General features: G+C 40.5%; 2 protein-coding genes across 5 annotated transcripts in view; both read left to right on the top strand.

The window, feature by feature from the left end:
- The window catches only part of LOC117619086, a 5,506-nt gene extending 1,078 nt beyond the window's left edge, over positions 1–4,428 (top strand). The window contains exons 2-7 of one of the 4 annotated variants that reach the window (XM_034348914.1): positions 227–404; positions 487–756; positions 1,083–1,178; positions 1,378–1,473; positions 1,704–1,794; positions 4,309–4,428. In XM_034348914.1, coding sequence (XP_034204805.1) covers positions 673–756; positions 1,083–1,178; positions 1,378–1,473; positions 1,704–1,794; positions 4,309–4,316 — 375 coding nt within the window. In that variant the 5' untranslated portion in view covers positions 227–404; positions 487–672 and the 3' untranslated portion in view covers positions 4,317–4,428. Of the gene's footprint in view, positions 1–226; positions 405–486; positions 757–1,082; positions 1,179–1,377; positions 1,474–1,703; positions 1,795–1,882; positions 2,261–4,308 lie in introns of those variants that run through there. The other 3 variants (XM_034348911.1, XM_034348913.1, XM_034348912.1) reach the window with 3 other exon arrangements.
- Positions 4,429–7,337: 2,909 nt separating this feature from the next.
- LOC117618272 lies at positions 7,338–7,890 on the top strand. Its single transcript, XM_034347868.1, has 2 exons — positions 7,338–7,745; positions 7,825–7,890. The coding sequence occupies exons 1-2, from the start codon at positions 7,338–7,340 to the stop codon at positions 7,888–7,890; spliced, it is 474 nt and encodes a 157-aa protein (XP_034203759.1).
- Positions 7,891–20,044: the final 12,154 nt, after the last annotated feature.

The raw sequence follows: 20,044 nt of genomic DNA, 5'->3' as shown, positions 1-20,044 counted from the left end.
AGGATCTAATTATGATTTTTTATATTTCCACCAAAAGAAAAAAAAGAATCAATATGAGCTCTGAAATGCTAAGTAGGTTTGTTTTTGGTAATACTTTCTCTCTTATCTGGCTTTCATCCTGGCTTGAGCGTTTTTACTGTCTTCTTGTGGATGGTGCGCTGTTTAGTTTGTTTTTCCAGTTGTTCTATTATATTCTTAAGGCAGAAGTAATTGTCTTTATTTTCAGTTACGTTTCGGCCCTCGTGAAAACACACTGAGAAGATGGGATCACGTGACTCAAGAGGCGTTTCCGTTTCAAGGACTTTTCCTTAAATACCTCGTTCTTATTGGAAGTTTTGGTAATGCCTTCTCTGTTATCTGGCATTCATCCGGTCTTGAGCGTTTTTACTGTCTTCTGGTGAATGGTGCGCTGTTTAGTTTGTCATTTCCAGTTCTATTTTTTTATTAAGGCAAAAGTAATTGTCCTTATCTACAGTTACGTTTCAGCTCTCGTGAAAACACACTGAGAAGATGGGATTACATGACTCAGAGGCATATCCGTTTCAAGAACTTTTCCTTTAACGCCTCGTTCTTATCGGAAGTTTAGGGTTAAAAGGACCCTCAAACAAGAAGAAAGTTGAGGGGAGAGATTCCTGAGAGCACCATTGAACAAGGAGAACATCATTCTCAAATATGGTAGATAGGCACTCAGGATGCCCAATTCCTGATGGCCAGGACTTGAAGAGTGAAATCCAAAAGGACGGATCTAAAACCTTGGTAACTAAACACCTGATTCCTGGCTCTCTTCTATGTACAAAATTAGTTTATGTTTGGATGTTTGTTTCTGTTTTCTTTTCTCTTTGTAAAATTTAGGAGTTCTAGATCTGTCTGGTTGATTTTGATTTTGATTTTGAGATGGATATATGTAATTGTAGCTGTTTCTTGTTATTAGATTGGACAGATTCCAATCCATTTGCACCAATAGCTATACTTGGTGTCCCCCACTATTATAGATTGCTAACTGTTTCACTGCATTTACTTGTCATGGGACTTTATCCTCATAATAACTTCAAACTAAAAACTTATTTGATGTGTTGTTGCAGTATTATGTGAATTTGGGAACGGGAATACGAGTAAACTCAGTGGAAGATATGTTTTGTTACAAGAATAGCAAATCTAGGGAAAATAATCCCAAGCAGGTGATCAGATACTTCTTTTTGTTTTTATAGTGTTTCTCTATAATTTGCATATGGAGGAGTCAATGATTGAGCTTAGAACTCCACGAACTGGTGGCCCTCCTATTATAGATTGCTAACTTGGTCACTGCATTTACTTGTCATGGGACTTTATCCTCATAATTGCTTCAAACTAACAACTTTATTTGATGCGGTGTTGCAGAATTATGTGAATTTGGGAACAGGAATACGAGTAAACTCAGTGGAAGATATATTTCGTTACAAGGATAGAGAATCTGGGGAAAATACTCCCAAGCAGGTGATCAGATACTTCTTTATGTTTTTATTATGTTTCCCTATACTTTGCATAACTATAATCATCAATTACATCGTCTGAGGAGTTGAGCTTAGAACTCCATGAACTGGCCCCTCCTATTATAGATTGCTAACTCTGTCACCACATTTGCTTACAAAATTTTACTCTTCCTTTCTCTAGTAAAGTTTTACTAATTCTGTTTTCCATTAACTTTTCCTGTCCCTTTGTCTCAGTTTTCAGACTGGAGGCCGCACCAAAGTCGGCTATCAATTCTGCAGTCAGTGCAAGGAAGTTGGCCACAATATCTTCCGTTGCCCCTTAGCGGTAATACCAAAATGGGTCATTTCTATAGACTACTACAAGTTATGTGTGCATTTTCTTACCTTCTCCTTTTCCTTCTTGAAACATGCAGCAACAAGCGGCAATAGTAAAACCTACTGCTGCTGGGCAACTCGCAATACTGCACGCAGTGTAGCACTGCCTAATTTCTTGTTTTAGGGCAGAGGATAGAAAGTATATTCGTACTATATGTTGGACTTAGTTATTCCCAAGGACAGTATCTTGAAGGTTTGAGTTGAGCCATCAGTTAGGACACTAACATTGAGGCAGTGATGTGTCCATGCCCTTCAGTAACTATGGGCCAGATGTGTATGCATTTGGTTAAAGGCATGTCATTTTCTCCAGCATACTACCTCTGTATATTAGGACTAAAAGCTTTAAGGCTTCCTTCTCCTTTCTAGAATGAGAACTTACCTTTAAAGTGCAATGCAAAAGTTCTGCATGCATCTCATCCCGCAAATCTGAAAAATGAATGCAATCCTACATGGCACAAAAGTTATATATAAATCGAGCTTTTTAAGTAAATATTACTTTCCATATGTTCATTAGGAATTTGAAGAAATGAAAGCACAAGCATAAAAAAAAAAAAAATAAAAAAAAAAAACAAAGCTACAGATATTATGTACTATTGTTACAATAATTGATCATTATATTCAGTACTCGCGATTAAATAGTACATTACTTTGCAAAGCCTGCTCAAACACATACGTATTATTATTTGATTTATTTTCTAAATATAAAAGAAAAGAGACCCCAAAATACAGAAATTGTGTATATGCCGAGACTAACATGGTTTCCTCATTTACTTTCCTCCTCGGCTAATGAATCCCTCTGTGTTTTCAAGTAAACCAAATCTCTCCTACTTGCTTTTGCAGCTTTAGTCAATTTCTCATAAGTTTCTTCAGTTATGGGGTATTCGGTAATACCTTCTTGTTCTTCTGGTTCAACTAAATCTCCATAATTCTTTAAAGAAATCATGTTGTCAGTAAAACTATAGATTGTCGTAGAATACTTTAGAGCTCTGTGTGGTACACTACTCATGGAAATACTCATGGAAATACACGTTAGATCCACAAAGAATATACGATTATTGCCACAGTACTTCTAGTTGAAAAAAATGCCATGCTCCCATTCACCGCACTTAGAATCACTAAGTTTTCCTTGAGGAAGATTATATTGTTGAGTATCTATTTTGTAATTTAGCACCCACTCTTTTTTGTTATCATAATTATTTTTCAATCCGCATATCTTCATATATTATCTTATGAGGAAGAAAATTCCACTAGAGCCAAAGATCCTCTAAAATTAAGCAAGTGGAGAAAGTCCCAAAGATGCCGCTAAGGAAGCGGGACAAGGAGTCCAATAGAACTCCTCTTTCTTGAAGTCAAAAGAAAGTATGTTATCATCTTCAATAACCAACCAATGCATGTCTCCATGTGCATATGTTGACTTGTAGGTTAGACAACTAGGAGGAATTGAGGATAACTCCCGCCATGAGCTTGTCCCCAATACAAGAACTTGGGTTGCCATGTGGGTTTTGAAGTCCTCTTTTTGGCAAGAAACACAAACGATCTTGTAGGTGTTCGTTATATTATCAAATCTGATGCCGTACCAGTCATCGACGAAGGAACTATTGGCTAAAATTTGGACGTCACTTGCTGTTGGGAGCACTAGAAATTCTCCCTTGAAAGGATTCAACAAGCAGCATGACCTTCCATACTTTGCATGAAAAGAAATGTCCTTAAAGCCAAACAAGTTGCAGAAAACAAAAGCAGGATAATAACAATAACGTTGTCTTAACCTAAAATCGGAAACAATTGCGTGTTTGCTCTTTATCAAATCCTTGCCATTGTATTTCAATGGGTGCATCTGCATAAAGGGAGAGTTAATAAGAAGAACAAGTCGAGAAACTTCAGGGGTAGTATTACAAGAAGTAGTAAGAACACGACCCTGCATGTGCAGTGTGGCGAAAGAGAGGTCGTCAATTGTCTTTAACAAGGCCTTAGATACACATCGGATGCAACAAACCGAATTTATCGGCAGTCTCAAAAGGATGTTGATAAGAATTTCCACAGGTAGGGAGTCAATCATCGAGTTCGACTTTGGCTTCTTCTTCTTCCTCTTGTTCTCATTGTTGCAATAGCTGTGGCTTATTCTCTTCATTCGCTTTAACAAAGTATGTGAAATATTGAAGTTTAAGTGTAGGGACTGGACGATGTTATGCTTTATGTCTTCAACTGCTTATCCGGCCCCCTACTTATATAGGAATACAAGTAGTCAAACAGATATCTCCCAGGATTTTAATTCAACGTCCTGAACCCTAAAACATGTTGGAAATCCAATTCAATTAGGAATTAAAATTAATGCATATTTCTAATTAATTATCCTAATTACACTAAGCTTTTTCATTCCCTATGCATGTTGGAAAATCCAATTCAATTAGGAATATAAATAACAGTCCCGCTCACATCTATCTTCTTCACCCTCCTCCTGTTCCAGATCAATAATTTCAGTAGGAAGTGTATGAATAAGATGAATGAACTGAACTTACTTCCTTGTCTGGAGACACAAGCAAGAAATCGGGGTCCTGGTTTGCCGCAGGGATTTAAATAGGGTCGGATCCTATGAAGCGGGTCTTTGGTGCCGGTGGTGCATTGGAGTTTGGAGGTCGAAGTTCGCTCGAAGGGATCGAAATGGCGGTGGTGTGTTGAAGGAAACGGGATCAATGGGTTGCCATAGAGAGACGAATAGGCGCACTCTGTCCAGTTACTCTCAATACATGTTACTTTCACTAACGGAGCTCCGTGTTTTTTTCTATTTTTTTGTTCAATTAAGCTCCTTGCTTGCTTGTACCCTTTATACAACAAAAGCTTATTTATGTACATGGCCCATGTGCTTTCAAACTTGTCTCAGATTTATCATATGTGTTTGCAAACGTCTCAAAGTACTCCCAACGTTTTAAAAACCGTCTCATGTTACCTGTTCCATCAGTTTTTTAGCCGTTCCATTACGAGCGTTGGGCCCCACCTCGTTTTAACCTTTAACCTCTTCGAATAAGGGTTTCTCAGTTCTAAGAAAGGGGAAAATTGAGTGAGAATGGGAAATTGGAGAAGAGGGCTTAAGGTTTGTGAAAATATGAGGTTTTGGGAGAATTTGGAGAAGAAATCATTGTTTGGCATTAGACTTTAAGGCTAGAAAGTGCGAAGATGGTGGTGCTTAGAGAATTTGGAGGTTGTCAACCCAATGTAAGTGGACCCATTCTCACTCGATTTTCTTGATTTTGGCATGTGCATTGAACTGCTGTTAGGGTTTTTTTTTTTTTTTAGTATACTTTTTGACTCTGTGTTGGTCTTGGTGTGGTCATTATGCGGTCCTTGCATGTTCCTAGTCTGGTGTGTTGCTGGAGTTTTTTTTTGTTTTTTCATATACTTTTTTACTTTGTGCTGGCCCCAATACACCTTATGTGTATTATCCTTGTGTGATCCTTGTTTTGTCTTTGTTACCTTTGTCCATTTGTTAAGTGAATCTTCCTCTTACACAGATAAAGATGCTGATGACGTTGTCACATTTAAGTTTTTCCATGGAGGTAAACTAGTTAAAAATAGAAAGGACAATGAATGGTCTTATTTGGGTGGTGAAGTCAGTTGGTTTGATAATTGTGAGGTTGACTATATGTCCATGTTAGAGCTATTTGGAATGGCTAAAGATTTGGGATATGACGATGGGTATGATGTGAGTTTTTATGGTGAAGAGTTTGGAACTGGTAGACTGATTCAAATAATATCAGATAGTACGCTTTTAGCTTGTATGAGCACGGTACCTAAAAGCAATAGCAGGGTGATAGTTTTGTACTTGAAAATAGTGAGCCTGACTTCAAGCCAAGTGGGGAATGATAGCAGTGATCAAGAATATTTTTGTTCAGAGGATGATGATAGCAGTGATCCAAACTTTGAAGACAGTGACTATGCACAGAGTGATGAAGAGATTGACTTATTGAAGAAGGATGATAAGTGGTTTGAAGGTTATATGGATCATAGTTGCATTGACAATGATCCTAATGCAGAGGAAAATGATGAGTCAGACAATGGAGAAGAGTCACCTACACTTACCTGCCCAAATAGCTCTTCAAGTGAAGATGATGCAGTAGGTGAAGTAAGAAGGAAGAAGAATAGGATGCCAAAAGGTGAAGATTTCAGACCTGAAATTGATATGGCAAACCCAGGTTTCAAAATAGGTTTAAAGTTTGCAACTGCCGAGTTGTTTAGAAAAGCTGTGAGGATATACTCCATTAATTGTGGAAGGGAGTTGATATTTATGAATAATGACCGTAACAAAATAAGAGTAGTATGTGAAGAGGGCTGTCTTTTTGTTATCCATGCTTCAAGTGTTAGTGGTAGCACTTACCTGCAGGTGAAAACCTTTAATCCTACACATGTTTGTAGTAAGGGGACTAAAAATATACATGCCACTGCTGCCTGGTTGGCTGAAAGATATTCAGGGAAGTTAAGGCTCAATCCAAATTGGACTGGTTCTTCTTTTGCAGAGCAAGTTCACCAAGACTATGGTTATAGACCATCTAGAGCAACTTTGTACAGAGCAAGAGCCTTGGCAGTTGACATTGTAGAGGGGTCTTACAGTAAACAATATGAAGTATTGTGGGATTATTGTCATGAGTTAAGAACCAGAAATGTGGGAAGTACAGTTATCATTAAATCTGAAATGGAAGGTGATAGGCCAAGGTTTCAGAGAATTTACATCTGTCTTGCACCCTGCAATAGGGGTTTTTAGATGGTTGTAGGCATGTGGTTTGCTTGCATGGGTGTCATGTCAAAGGGCCTCACCCTAGGCAAGTGCTTTCTGCAATGGGAGTTGATGCAAACAACGGAATGTTTCCACTTGCCTATGCATATGTAGAGATTGAGAGCAATTCAACATGGCTGTGGTTTTTAGAATTATTGAGTGGTGATCTGAATATAACAAATAGCCATGGTTATGTATTTATGACTGACAAACAAAAATGGTTAATAGATGCTGTGGATGCTCTATTCCCTCATGCAGAGCATAGACATTGTTTGAAACATCTATATGGAAACTTCTATATGGAACATAGAGGTCTTGCTTTGAAACATCAAATGGAAGCAATTGCTAGGGCCACAACAGTGCCATGGTTTCATGCAGAGATGAGAAAGTTGTTGGAGTTGTCTAAACCTGCACATGATTGGCTTGTAGAGAAAGATCCTGCGCAATGGAGTAGGGCATATTTCAAGAGTGATTCCAAGTGTGACATGCTTATGAACAACCTATGTGAGGCATTCAACCATAGCATAATGGATGCTAGAGACAAGCGTGTTTTGACTGTGCTAGAAAGAATTCGGTTGTATATAATGTTGTTGATGGCTGGAATAAGGGTTTTCTGTGAGAAATGGCATGGACAAGTTGGGCCAAGAATTAGAAAGATATTAGAGAAAAACAAAGGAAAAGCTTAGTGGTGCATTCCTAAGGCTGCTGGACATAATAAGTTTGAAGTAATGCACCATAGTGGCCGCAACTTTGTTGTTGATTTGAATGCCCACGATTGTTCATGCCATGCTTGGGATTTGAATGGAATACCATGTTCGCATGCTTGTGCTGCAATAAGTTGGTTTCATGGGAATCCAGAGGACTTTTGTGATGCAGTGTACAAGAAAGAGGCTTATTTGAGAGCCTATGAACCAATGATTATGCCTATGACCAGCCAAGATCAGTGGATGAAGATTAATTTACCTGCATTACTCCCTCTGAAATACCACAAGCAGCCTGGTAGGCCTAAGAAGACAAGAAAACAAGCTGTTGATGAACCTAAACAACCTGCTAATCCATATAAGCTTCCTAGGTATGGCATCCCTTTAAAGTGTGGCAATTGCAGTGGAGAAGGGCATAATCGAATTAGTTGTAAGGTATGTGTCATTATAGGCTTATTGCTTTACATTTAAATGTATTTGATTTGGTTTCTGACTTGATGACTTTGCTTATTAGGAACCTAGAAATCCCAACATAAAGCCTACTAGGAAGAGGAAAGTTGCCAAGAAAAACTTGCAGTAAGTGCCACGGTTTCAACTATGTTTTCACCAATCAAAATTTCATATCATGGAAACTTCTAATTATTATTTGTTTTAGGTAAGAAGGAGAGATGGTGGAGACCAAAGTAGCGGACAACAGAGTATGCAATTAAGGCAAAGGAAACAAGCAAGCGAGTTCCCAAGTGCCTTCTCAATCCCAGGCTTCTGAAGTAGCTGATGCTTCTCAATCCCAACCATCTCAAGCAGCTGATGCTTCTCAATCCCAACCATCTCAAGCATCTGAACCTGCCAAACTATCTCGAGTACAACAACGTAGGAGGAGGATGAAAGATCAACAGAGGAGCCATTTTGTCAAAGATCCTTTTTTTCATCCTTGAATGTTGTGGAAGACTTTAATGGTTCAGACATGGTTGTTGGTTTGTGGGATTATTGATGTATGTTATGGTTGAAACTTGTTTTGGTTGGAACCTATATATATTTGATTTCTGTTATGGTTGGAACTTGTTTTGGTTTGTGCATATATTTTGTTATGATTGGAACCTATTTGGGAACCTGTTTTGGTATTTTGGAACTTGTTTTGGTATTTTGGAACCTGTTTTGGTTTGTGCTTATATTTCTAAGGCTGTTATGGTTGGAACCTATTTTGGTTTGTGCTTATATTTGGTTTGTGGGATTATTGATGTCTATTATGGATAATTGACCATTCAGTTGTCACCATTTGTAACATCTAAACAAGTTACCATTCATATCACAGATCAAACTTAACTAGCATTACATTACTTAACTAACTAGCATTACATTCATATCATAATTTGTAACCTGTAAACAAATTACAATGAACAAACTTAACTAGCATTACATTACATTACGCCAAATTACATTACATTACACTAACATAACTACTGCCAAAGTGCCTTACATTAGATTAGCATTTGTTCTCAAATTAAATTTGCCCACGAAACTACTGCCAAAGTGCCTAACTACTGGCAAAATGCCTTACATTACATTAACATTTGTTCTCAAATTGCAGTGCCCACTAGGGCCCACTGAACTACTACCAAAGTGCCTAATTCATCTTCATGGCAAACAGCACCAACCAGGAAAGCAACATAGCAGCCCACAATATTTTTGACTTTGCTCGAATATTTGCATATTCCTTCTCCACCCTATTAATCTTCCTCAACAAATCAGGTATCAAAGACTTTGAACGCTCACACATTTCTGCATCAAATCACTGAAAAAACCTACATCTTTTTTCTCCACTTCCTTGTATCAACCAAGAACAATGACTGAAAATATCTTAATAAAATGACTGAAAATTTCATTAATGACTGACAATTTCATCAATAAGAACTCTATCAATTTGTGATGCCTAAAACAATGACTAAAAATTTGATCTTAAACATGCTCACCTTTGACTTTGGGCAGACAAGAAATCTTCGCCCTGGGTTTGAACTGGTCCAAGAAGTCTGTATCGTGCTAACTTCCCACAATGACACCATTGGGCATGCCTTGCTTCTCCTTGCTTCTCTCCTGTTTCCATCAACCCAAATCTTTTACTCCACAATCTCCCAATTTCAAACTCCACTTCAGAGTTTTATAAACCCCTAATTTCTTCTCCAGCTTCTCCCAAAATCGAAGCCACTCTCAGATTTTCACAAACCCTAGGCCCTCTTCTCCAATTTCCCATTCTCACCCAATTTTCCAATTTCTTATAACTGAGAAACCCTTATTCGAAGAGGTTAAATGTTAAAAGGAAGTGGGGCATAACGCTCGTAACGGAACGGGTAACGTGAGATGGTTTTTAAAACGTTGGGGGGTACTTTGAGACGTTTGCAAACACAGGTGGTAATCTAAGATAAGTTTGAAAGCACAGGGGGCATGTACATAAATAAGCCTACAACAAATATAACGGAAACTCTCTGCTCTCCTGTCCAAACTCTCTGCCGCACCAAGAAACTAAAGACTCTCTGCTCACACCAAGATACTAATACTATCTGCTCCCTCCAAAGAAAACAGAGTATCTCTCTCTCTCAAGTGCAGTCGCGGCTAGCCTGAATAGAAATAAATTATGGTAAAAGAAGGCCATTCTCTGTTATCTCCAATCCCCTAGTCCCATCCAGCCTCGTTATAGCTGTTGTACCATTTATATAACAACTATAAAGCAAACGCTCTGCTCTCTTGTCCAAACTCTCTGCTCACACCAAGAAAACCAAGACTCTCTACTCACTCCAAAGAAAACAAAGTGTCTCTATCTCAAGTGCAATCGTGACTAGCCATAATAGTAAGAAATTCCAGTAAAAGAAAGAAGGCCTTTCTTGGTTTTCTCCGGTCCCCTAGCCCTCTCCGTCATTTTTCGAAACAATGCCGAAGAAACGCATTGAGCTATCACCGGCCTAAGAAAGCCGAAACCAAGAAACATGGGTTTTTAAAAGAGATATGTTCCCAAATTCAAACGCTCCTTGACAAAGGCAAAGAAGCCAAATGACCATTTCCAGAGCTGTTAGTACCGTAATTGACCAAGCAACTAGCTAGGCTAGATCATCCACGTGCCATGCTTTGAGAGGTCATCACCTTAGCCAAAAACAAGAGGAGTCCCACGTCAGAAAACTACAAGAGGTAGAGACTCCCCCTCACCTATAAAAGAAGACTACTCTCCTATGAGAAAATCACTCTCCTAGAGTCTTCGACTCTCTTCTGGCCTTCAGATCTTGGGACGTAACCCCTAGGCCTTGGATTCTTAGGTTTGTACCTCAGGCCCTCGGCCTTCTTCCTTTTATCTTTGGGTCTAATCCCTTTGTACAAATGTAAATAGATATTATCATAATGAGAACATCCATCTCCATGGACGTAGCCCATCATTCGAGTAAACCACGTATACCTTGGCTTCTGCATGCATATTTACTTTATTTACCCTACCAAATGCGACAACCTGCCGAAGGCACTTGCACATGCTAAAGACCCACGTCTTCACACATCATCCACAATTCCACCTCTATCTAAGTTAACCTCCCAAAAAGAGCATCAACAAGATAGATTAGGCAATTGGACATTCCTTTTATGGAATCGTCTATTGTGGCTTCGACAAGGTTTTCAAGGAAAGAGTGGTGATCAAAATTTATGATGAAGTGTAGGGAGACCCCGCCACTTCAAGGCAGGTGGCCATGGAAGTGTCATCTTTAAGAAATGTCTCCGGCTGAAGATACATAGTCAATTTGTTGGATTACAAATTCAAACGTGGAGTTCATGAGGTGGTGATCTAAGACACCGTGGGCATGCATTGGCTCAATGAATTTCAGGTGATCGACTTGTCTCCTGTGAACATTAAAAGGATTATTTACCAACTTCTAAAGGGAGTGGCTCATATACACAGCAAATCTGTCATTTATAGGGCATTGACACCCATGTATATTGTTGATTCTCTTTTTGGGAGGTCAACTTAGATAGTGGTGGAATGGTGGATAATGCGTGAAAACATGGGTCTTCAGCATATGCAAGTGCCTTCGGCGGGTTGTTGCATTCGGTAGGGTAAATAAAGTACATAAGCATGTAGAAGACAAGGTATACGTGGTTTACCCGAATGATGGGTTACGTCTGTGGAGAAGGATGTTTTCATTATGATAATATATGTTTACATTTGTACAAGGAGTTTAGACCTAAAGATAAAGGGAAGAATGCCGCGGGCCTAAGATACAAAGCTAAGAATCCAAGACCTGGGGGTTACGTCTCAAGATCCGGAGGCCAGAAGACTAGAAGAGAGTCGAAGACCCGAAGAGAGTCCTTTTCTCATGAGAGAGTAGTCTTCTTTTATAGGTATATCTGTTGTAGTTTTCCGATATGGGACTCCTCTTGCTTTGCTTAGAGTTGTGACTTGTGGTAATGCTTTTTTGGCTAAGGTGATGACCTCTCAAAGCAAGGCACATGGATGATCTAGCCTAGCTAGTTGCTCGGTCAATTGCGGTACCAACAAATATATACTTTGATGATATTCTTGTTAAAATAATCAATTTCTAAGAAAGTGATCAATTGAGTTTCACAAGCACGACCAAATCAAACTGCCTCATGGCCTTAAACTACACATCTCCAGAACTGTTCTTAGGGGTGGAAAATTACACTATGGCTGTGGACATCTGGGGTGTTGGATGTGTGTTTGGTGGGTTAGTTTTCTTGGTTATACTGTTTTTTGCTTTCTTATTTCTTAGATTGGAGTTCTGTTATGGGGTTGTGAATTCATTAACGGTGCTGGGGGTCTGACATTTTTGGGCTTTGTATTGTATCCCATTAGGTTTGGGCTTTATTATGGGTGGGCTTATCTTGTTTGTTTGTGTTGTTTTTGGGTAAATGGAGGAGAAATGTTCTTTTTTGGGTAAGTGGAGGAGAAATGTCCGTAGTTTGATTTTTTTTGGGTAGGTAAGCTGGCTTTAAAGGAGGAGGTGTTCAAGGACGGGTCAGAAGAAGAAGACAGGTTTCTCAAGTCTGGCATTAGGTAATTTTTTTATATAAAATTTGGTCAAATTAATTTTTGTAATACTTAAAACATTTCTTTATAGTGACCGATCCTAAGGCTGTTATATCAAGTTTGTGATTAGGTAAGTAATGTTTTATTTTCATTTTTATGATTTCTTTATTTATTGTCCTAATTATTACTTTTTAGTTTTGAAAAAAGGCTTCTGAGTCCTATTAGTCCCGAGTTATGGGAGGGGGTAGAACTGCTACCCGAGTGGCCATTTTGGCAGCAATTTGTGTAAAAGGACATTCAGGCACACAATAACAATATACGAAGGTATTTCAACGATGTACATCTCCCCAATCCGGGCCTCGACTTACTACAGAGCATGTGTAGAAAAATATATTTGGCTTGAATGAATATTTCATTAATAACATAGAAATATATACACGAGTTTTTCTTGTACACTAAGGAATCCTTCAATCTAGGAATTCCATCTATGGGAAGGATTGGATACATGAATCAATTACAAATTTCTTTCCTATCTAAAATACATTTACTTTCTAACACTCCCTCTCAAGTTGGAGAGGGAATGTCAAGAACGCCCAACTTGCGTAACATAGCTGAAAACTTCTCCTTGCCCAAAGGTTTCATAAATGTATCAGGTAGTTGTTGTGAAGAATTCACATGCCATGTAGAAACAGTAGCATCAAGTATTTTGTCATGAATAAAATGACAATCCATCTCAATATGTCGTGTTCTCTCATAGAAGACTGGATTTGCTGCTATGTGTAATGTCGCCTGATTATCACAATACATATGAAACGCTCCTGAAGATGGCAAGTGCAAATCTTGGAACATAAAACGTAACCAAGAAACCTCACAACAGGTGCTTGCCATGACCCTATATTCGGCTGCTGCAAAGGACAATGAAACCGTCATTTGTCTCTATGTTTGCTAGGAAATCAATGAATTACCCAAGAATACACAATATCCAATAGTTGAACGGCGGGTTATGGGACAACCAACCCAATCCGAATCATTAGAAGCAATTAAATCTAACTTGTTATTAGACTGAAAAAGCAAACTTTGACCCAGAGTAGACTTGAGATATCGAACAACTAGAAGAGTGGCATCCATGTGAGGTAATCGTGGCTGGTGCATGAAAGGGCTTAGGACATGTATCAAATAGGTGATGTCTGGTCGGGTAATAGTTAGATAAAGCAGTCGTCCCACCAATTGTCTATATTTTTCGGGATCTGTGAGTAGTTCACCTTTGTCAAAAAGTTTGGCTTCCTCCATTGGAAAGTTAATTGGTCGAACACCTAAGAACCCATAATCTTTGAGTATCTCAAGTGCATATTTTCTTTGTGAAACATAAATGCCTTTCTTGGATCGGGAGACTTCAATACCCAAAAATTATTTCAAATTGCCCAAGTCTTTGATACGGAAACGAGTGTGTAGAAAACTTTTGAGTGAATTAATGGCATCAATATCATTTCCTATGATCAAAATATCATCAACATAAATTAATAATGTTGTAAAAGACTTTCCATCTTTGCTGGTGAAGAGAGAATAATCAACTTTTGATTGGATAAAACTAGCAGCAAGGATGACTTCAGTAAACTTAGCAAACCACTATCGAGAAGCCTGTTTGAGTCCGTAGAGAGATTTGTGGAGGCGACACACGAGATTCTCCCCCTGTCGCTGAAGACCTGGAAGAGGAGACATATAGATTTCCTCATGTAAATCACCATGGAGAAAGGCATTATCAACATCAAGTTGATGGATAAACCAATGCTGACTGGCGGCAACAGCCAAAAGACAATGAACTGTGATCATCTTTGACAAGACCCGACCCAATTTCCACTTTGGAATTCGAGCCAAGTCCTGTGCGTGTCCGACACCTGGAGAATGTCGGGCACAAAGGACCCTTTTTACCCTCCTTGCTTCAAATTCTCTTTAAAATTCCCTTAGACTTCTGCCGAAAATTCGGCAGAGTCTCCCCTGTATTTTGACCAATCCCAAAATTTTTCACCTGTTAAACAATCAATAAATTCACACCAACTGCCAGAATATCTCAAGTAACCACTTTCAACTCTAGCTTCTCAGTTTCAATCAGATATCAGAGCATTTCCTAAATTTTTCAGGGTTGTAAGGATTTTCTACTACACTCTACCTGATCTTGAGGCGCGGAAGCTATGAATGGCCCGGTGGTGGATCCCGCGTACTTCTACGGCCTGGGGGCGAAAAACAGATTGAAAATGTGAGTGGACAAAAAATAATGTTCTTGAAAACAATTTGATAACCATAATAACCCCCATAAAAAAAATAACTTGATAAGTAAGGCTAAAGTTCACCTGTGTTTAATATAAGGTTTTTCATCTGAATATAAATATAATCGTAAGCCTATAGCTTCGTAAAACTGAACAATTATATAAAGATATAAAATGCGCAAATATCAAAGAAACTGGTTTGAAATAGCTGAAAATCATGACTGAATAAAAGAGCTGAAAATCCTTTGAAAATACCACCTATTTGTACCCCTGTCATATCCGTCAATTCCCCTGGCAGGTCTCGGGGGCCACGCAGTCCACCCGAGCCGCAAACTGGCGAAATCAGGGGACTATGATCAGCCTGATCTGCCGGCAGATTCCTCGATGACACCAAGTCAGCTCGAGTCGCTTTGGCAGGATGCAGGGGACCGTAGTCAGCCTGATCCGCAATCCTGGCAGGTCTCGGGGACACAGAGTCAGCCGAGCCGCAATCCTGGCAGGTCTCGGGACACCAAGTCCGCCGAGCCGCAAATCCTGGCACTCACGGTCCGAGCGTCCCCGAAACTCGTGATGCAAAGTCAAGTGCACTGACATAAACTGAAATCGGACTGGATGTCCGTAGACATCGGTCCAACTCTGGGTAATCACCAAAGAACATGGGTACGAGGTGATTTTAAAATAAATTCCTTTAGAAAAATCTGATTTATAACTGAAATCTCAATTTTGCTGCTATTTCACCTGCCATAAGCCTCAAACTCTGTTTTCTATAACTCTTTGGCATGTGTAAGTAAGCAGCACAAAACTATGGAATTATTACTGTGCTAATCATGATCGGAACTATAATAAAACTTACTCAAGATCAAATAAAGAAATTTATTCAAATAAACTCATTTATAAAAAACTTATTTATATAAAATCAATATAAAATTACTTATGAAATCTTATTTATAGAAATCCTCTATATAACTCATTTATATAAAATCATTCATGAAAGAAAGTCCACTCACAGATGATCCGAGCTAATTTGACCATTCGAAGGTCCCGGCTGCGGGTCGACCGGACCTCTGGTGTCTGATTATCCAGGAATAATAAATCAATAGACTGCTGAAATAAAAGAATTAAATTCAACACCCTGCCCCCGGCTCCTAGGAATACGTGCACTCAACTTAAAGTTACTCTTATGCTCACACTAGCTTTTTAGATAATTAGAACGGTCTTAAGAGACCCGAAGCCTCAACAAGCGATAAGCTGCCAGATCGGCCGATCCGGGACCCCGTGGGTCCACGGTCTCTGATGGCCAATCTGGGCTCCTCTGAAGGTTCCTTACAGAGAAGGAACCATGTTCTGCGATTTTGTTCCAAAACGAACGGTCGGATTAGCCAAAATCGCGTTATCGCTTAAAATCCAAACCCTAGCCCCAGGGTTCGCGATTTCGGTGTATCCGGGACTCCGATTCGCCATCTGTCGAATCCTACACGATCTTGAAATCATGTAGACCAACATATCCGAAATCCAGCGCGATCTGACGATTTGACGACACTGCACCCACGGATCGCGCGATATGGAAAATCCGTTCGGGGCTCAAACGGACTCCGAATCGAGATCCGCAAAATCCTACGCCCCCGTGACGACACGAGGGTCACAAAACTGCACAGAATTACTTCCCCACCCTCGCCCACGCCCCCCCAGCAGCACGGGCAAATTTGGGTGTCTTAAGCGATTTAGGGTGGCCGAAAAATCTCGGAACCAAGACTCCAAACTCCTACCCTAGGTAAAACACCCCATTTGGAGTCACTTTTGTTCTTGGACATACCCCAAAAAGTGACCGAAAACAGTAGTTTTTGGCGGCCGAAGTTTCGGCCAGAATTCAAGTCGAAAATTGATCACTTTAGAGCTAAAATCGATCGAAACCCATACATCCATCAGCTAGAACGTGAAAAATAGCTGAGAAACCATACCTTAATCGATTGATTTGGTGGAGAAACGAAGGAGAAATTTGAACTGGAAAATCGGGTGAAAGTCGGTGAACCTCCGTCGGAAATCGCGACTTTCCGACCAACTCCTGGCGGCCCAAGGGTGGAGATCGATCAGGTTTTGACGGCGAGAGGGAGGCGGAGCCGTCGGTACCCACGGTGGAGATCAGCTCGGCCTGTGGTGGCCGGGCCGTCGCCGAGAAGGTGAAGGGTCGCACGGCTAGGGTGCGACGGGAGAGAGAGAGAGAGGAAGAGAGAGAAACTGACGGGGGAGAGGAGAGAGAGGGGGATAAAAATCTGACTTTTTGGCCAAATTACCGTTTTGCCCTTCGTGGTTTTTAGACCATATCTTCTTCGTTACAGCTCCGATTCGGGTCTACTCCGTGTCTACGAACTCGTTTCACCGCGCTCTACGCAATGGCGTAAGCGAAATTCCCAAATTCTTTCTCGATTAAAAAGTCAAAATTTTCCCGATTTAAAAATGCGAGGGCAAACTTGTCTTTTTGCTAAAAGATATTTTCCTTACTTTTTAGATATTTTCTTTCTTTTTAGATATTTTGTTTTGGGTTATTACAATCTTGGCAGTGGGAGAAAAAGTTTCATGATAATCCAAGTGCTCTGTTTGAGTAAAACCTTTGGCAACAAGGCGGGCTTTGTAGCGCTCGATAGAAACATCAGCACAATGTTTGATTTTGTACACCCACTTGCAGTCAATGGGAAATTTGCAAGAAGACAAAGGAGTAAGGGTCCAAGTGTGATTGGTAGCAAGAGCAGCAAGTTCGGAGTCCATAGCCTCACGCTAGCGAGGATCACTGTTGGCTTTGCAAAAGAGGAAGGTTCTACACTTCGACTGATGGAGTTAACAAAAGAAAGATGTTTGTGCGAGTATCGATGGTAAGAAATAAAATTATAGAAGGGAAAACGAGTACCTGGGGGTGAACCGGTTGGTGAAGACGAGGAATGATGTGAGGGCATAATCACCTGCGAGCAGACTAAGTTCTTCAGGTGTGTGAAGGGTTGCTTGGGACAGGAGGAGGTACGGGTGCGCTGAGCTATGTCAGGTGCAGGCTAGGTAGGGGGTACATCAGCAGGAAGTGGTGCCTGGATGCTAGCGAAAGGAGTAGGGTTCGTGGGAATAGGGAGATAAAGAGCCGGTTGATTGAGGAGGTCTAAGCCCGGAGAAGGGCTGGTGGCAGATGGAGAAGAAGGAGAAGGGTCGTAGGTCAAAGGGAATAGGTCCGGGCCAATGAAGGGCAATAAGGGGAGGGACGGTCCGGTGGTATATGGTGGTGTGGGTGTGTCGGGGCTGGAGAAAGGGAATTTGTCTTATAGGAAGATAACGTCGCGGATAGTGCAAATTTTATGGGTTTCAAGGTCAAAGAGTTTGTAAGCTTTCTGGCCAATGGGATAGCCAATAAAAACGGATTTGTGGGCTCGAGGAGCGAATTTGGAGCTTGGGTGATCAAAGGTGGCATAGGCAAAGCAACCAAAAACTTTCATATGGTGGTAAGAGGGTGCTTTGTGGTAGAGAATGTTAAAAAGGGTTTTGTTGTTAACGAGAGATATAGGGAAGTGATTGATGAGGTAAGCGGCAATAAGAACAAATTCTCCCCAAAATTTTATGGTTAAATTAGATAGAAAACGAAGGGCTCTTGCACTTTCAAGGAGATGGCGATGTTTGCGTTCGACAACTCCATTTTGTTAGGGTGTGTAAACGCAAGAGTATTGATAAATGATCCCATGGTCAGAAAAGAAATTGCTCATGAAGAAAAATTCTCCCCATTGTCAACCGGATTTGTTGGACTTTGAGATGAAATTGTGTGTCAACATAAGCAAAAAAGGATTTAAGAAGGTCCTGTGTTTCATGTTTATGTTTCATAAGAAAAACGCAAGTAAAACGAGAAAAATCATCAACTATGGATAAAAAATAATAAGCCCCAGTAAGAGAGGGATGTTTATTAGGACCCCAAATGTCACAATGTAAAAGAGAAAAAGGTCTAAAAGTTGAAATAGAACTAAGTCCGAACTGTTGGCGAGTTTGTTTCGCCAACGGACAAATATCACAAACATAACACAAATTAAATGAGCAATTTAAAGAGGTACTAGCTAATAATTACAAACGGGCTGGGGAAAGGTGTCCTATAGCCAGTGTTGCCAAAGGTCAGTGGAGGTGGTGATAAGGTGACAGGAAGATGGACGATCATTGGAGGTGGTGGAGGCTAGCACCACTAGGTAGTAAAGATCTCCTCGTCGCTTACCCACACCAATCGTCGTCTTCAAAATCAAGCCTTGCAAAATAACCCAAGAAGGAAAAAAAATTACGGAACAGCGTAACCCATATGTAATTTTACCAACGGATAAAAGATTAATTTGAAACTAGACACACATAAAACATCTTTCAATTGTGTATGGGAATTCAATGAAATTGTTCCTGTCAAAGTGATCAGAACCTTGTCTCCATTAGGTAAGGAAACATGAGGTGAATGAGTGGTGAGAGTGCTGTTCGTCAATAAATGAGAAGAACATGTGATGTGATCTGTCGCGCCGCTGTCAATGATATATGGACCATGAAAGGAAGCGATGGGTGACAAACCTTGAGAAAAAGAACTGGCAGAAGCAGCATATGCTTGCGGGCTGGAAGGAGAGGAACTAGATGTCTTGGCCATCACGGACATGATTTGGTGATATTGGCTGTCGGATAAGTGGGGCATCGCGGACTGAATATCTTGGAGAGTTGGGGCATGTGCGGTGACTTGGTGGGCAGCGGAGGAGGCATGGGAACAGTGGCCACTACCGCCGGTGCTGTTGGTGTTGTGTCGACTACTGCTACCGTTGTTATTGTGGTTGCGACGTGGAATGGGCTTCTGGCCATAGTGGGGGTGACCGGATGGGTACCCATGAAGTTGGTAATAGGTATCTCGGGTATGGTGATCATAGTTGCAATAGGTGCAGTGGAGTGGAGGTCGATCTCCTCCTGGATGAGAGCGAGAATCATGACTAATGGCCATGGCTGCAGTTTGCGAATCTGGAGTACGTGTGGAGCCAAGTTCCTGCTATTTCTCTTCCTGTGAGATGAAGGAATATGCTTGTCAAGCCTACGCGAGAGGTTTCATCAACAAAATCTGGCCACAGATGGCACTGTAGGATTCAAGTAATCCCATGAGAAACTGCATAAGTCTATTGGTTTCGTTCTGTGCGCAGCATGTGCAAGATGTGGCCTCACTGAAGGATGCCAACTCGTCCCAAAACCCCTTTAATTTGGTGTATAAGTAAATGATGTTGTCAGCGACATCTGGTTCCAGAAGAGTTAAAATCCATGACACCACCATGCCGTTGCATTGTTGCCATGCAGCAGAATCGAGAGGGTGCTTATCTGCCTTTGGTTTCTTGATGGATCCATCTATGAACCCAATTTTATTTTTAGCACTAAGAGAGATCTTCATCGAGCAAGACCAGGTGTTGTAGTTGTCGCCATTGAGT

Source organism: Prunus dulcis, chromosome 2 (assembly GCF_902201215.1).
Source record: "Prunus dulcis chromosome 2, ALMONDv2, whole genome shotgun sequence".
NCBI classification, from domain to species: domain Eukaryota; kingdom Viridiplantae; phylum Streptophyta; class Magnoliopsida; order Rosales; family Rosaceae; genus Prunus; species Prunus dulcis.
The sequence above is the reverse complement of the archived record's forward strand: the minus strand, read 5'-3'. Positions and strand labels throughout refer to the sequence as shown.

Bases quoted from the DNA above. Each gene is read 5' to 3' on its own strand.
- LOC117618272 (XM_034347868.1), top strand. From the start codon at position 7,338: ATGCACCATAGTGGCCGCAACTTTGTTGTTGATTTGAATGCCCACGAT. The intron at 7,746-7,824 runs GTATGTGTCATT...TTTGCTTATTAG, and splicing joins ATAATCGAATTAGTTGTAAG to GAACCTAGAAATCCCAACAT.